The sequence below is a fragment of the Tupaia chinensis genome, unplaced genomic scaffold (assembly GCF_000334495.1).
Source record: "Tupaia chinensis unplaced genomic scaffold, TupChi_1.0 Scaffold000047_1, whole genome shotgun sequence".
Classification (NCBI taxonomy): domain Eukaryota; kingdom Metazoa; phylum Chordata; class Mammalia; order Scandentia; family Tupaiidae; genus Tupaia; species Tupaia belangeri.
The window spans coordinates 6,657,348-6,658,760 of NW_006159505.1; the positions used below are offsets into that span (position 1 = coordinate 6,657,348).

At 57.5% G+C, this 1,413-nt stretch overlaps 1 protein-coding gene across 1 annotated transcript in view; it reads right to left on the reverse strand.

Moving 5' to 3' along the window:
- Positions 1–834, reverse strand: part of TH (tyrosine hydroxylase) — a 14,253-nt gene extending 13,419 nt beyond the window's left edge. Inside the window, exon 1 of the mRNA XM_006141071.2 lies at positions 718–834. Within this exon, the coding sequence (XP_006141133.1) occupies positions 718–807 (90 nt within the window). The 5' untranslated portion in view covers positions 808–834. The remainder of the gene's footprint in view (positions 1–717) is intronic.
- Between the last annotated feature and the right edge of the window lie 579 nt (positions 835–1,413).

A 1,413-nucleotide genomic window follows, 5' to 3' on the forward strand; every position in this document is an offset into this window, starting at 1 on the left:
CATACTATATGAGAAAAATAAATATATATATATATATATATATATATATATATGTTAGGAGTGAATTATTCTGGATTTCAGAGGATGAGTGAAGACACCTCTGTGGGCTAAAAAGTCCCATTTCTAGTCTTGCAGAGGTGGCCTGCTTAGGGTCTGCCAAACATAGCCCCTCTGTATGTGAAACCCATAGAACACACAGACCACATGGGGAGGAGAGAGGGGATGGAGGGACAGGTGGCTGAATTTGCCCCAGAGCCTGGAGCAGCCCCCTGTGACACAGGAGAAGCTGAATCTGTGCCGCCATTTGTCCAAGCCCCCCACCCATGAGCTGCTGCCCACCGGGTGGCTGGGCACAGGGAGAAGGCAGTGGGGCAGCCACTCACTCCGGGGCCTCTGGTTACCTGACCATGCACTCTTGTTCATAAGGGGTCCTTTCCAAGATTCCCCAAGGAGGATTATTTTCCCAGCTCCTAGCCCTATAGTTCGAAATGACACAGGACACACAGAGACCCTCCCCTCAAACACGCACAAGGACAGGACACACCTACAGAGACTCAAACACCCAGACATACAGGGACGCCTGCCAGGACCAGGGTTCCACACCAGCACTGGGTCCCACAGTCCATGCGGGTCCACCCACCAGCCAGGGAGCAGAAGCAGCTCAGGCCAGCCCTGGGCTCTGGTCCACTCGGCCCTGGTGCCAGTGTGCCTTCTTACCATGATGGCCTCAGCCTGCTTGGCGTCCAGCTCGGACACAGCCCTTCGGAAGCCCTTGGGCTGCGGCGTGGCAGCGTTGGGGGTGGGCATGATGCAGCGTGGTGGTCCGGGGCTCCGTCTCCACAGCCTTCAGCCCAGTGGCCTTTTATAGGCTGAGCTGACGTCAAAGCCCCCTCTGGGTCCCCTACCTCCCACTTCCCACCTCCCACCTCCTCTGCATCCCCCTCCTTGCCTGCTGCGTTGAGGGAGGCGGGGGCTGGTGAGGAGCAGGGAGACGCGGAGAAAGGGCTGCGTCCCATTAAATCTAATTGCATCCACTGTCGCAGGAACCCAGGCAGGGGCTGCCCTGCCCTGCCTCTGAATCATCCACAGCCCCAGCGGGCACAGCAGGGTCAGGGCTGACTTGTGCTCTGCAGGGGCCAGGGACAGCTAAGGCCCCCTGGTCCCACATCCCCAAGGGGGACATACAGGCAGGGGCTGTTCCAGGCACCTCTCGACCTCAGGCATGGAAGCAAGTAGGCAGAGCCAGGCCTGCAGCCCCAGGTCAGGAAGAACACCGGACCTTCATGGCAGACAGACCCCGAAACCCCCAAGAGGTGAAATCCGGACTCAAGCCTCAGATATCACGAAGTGACTTGTTTGCTTTTCCAGAAGATTCTTCACCAAATTTCCCATCAGGGTCCCTTAGATGAGATC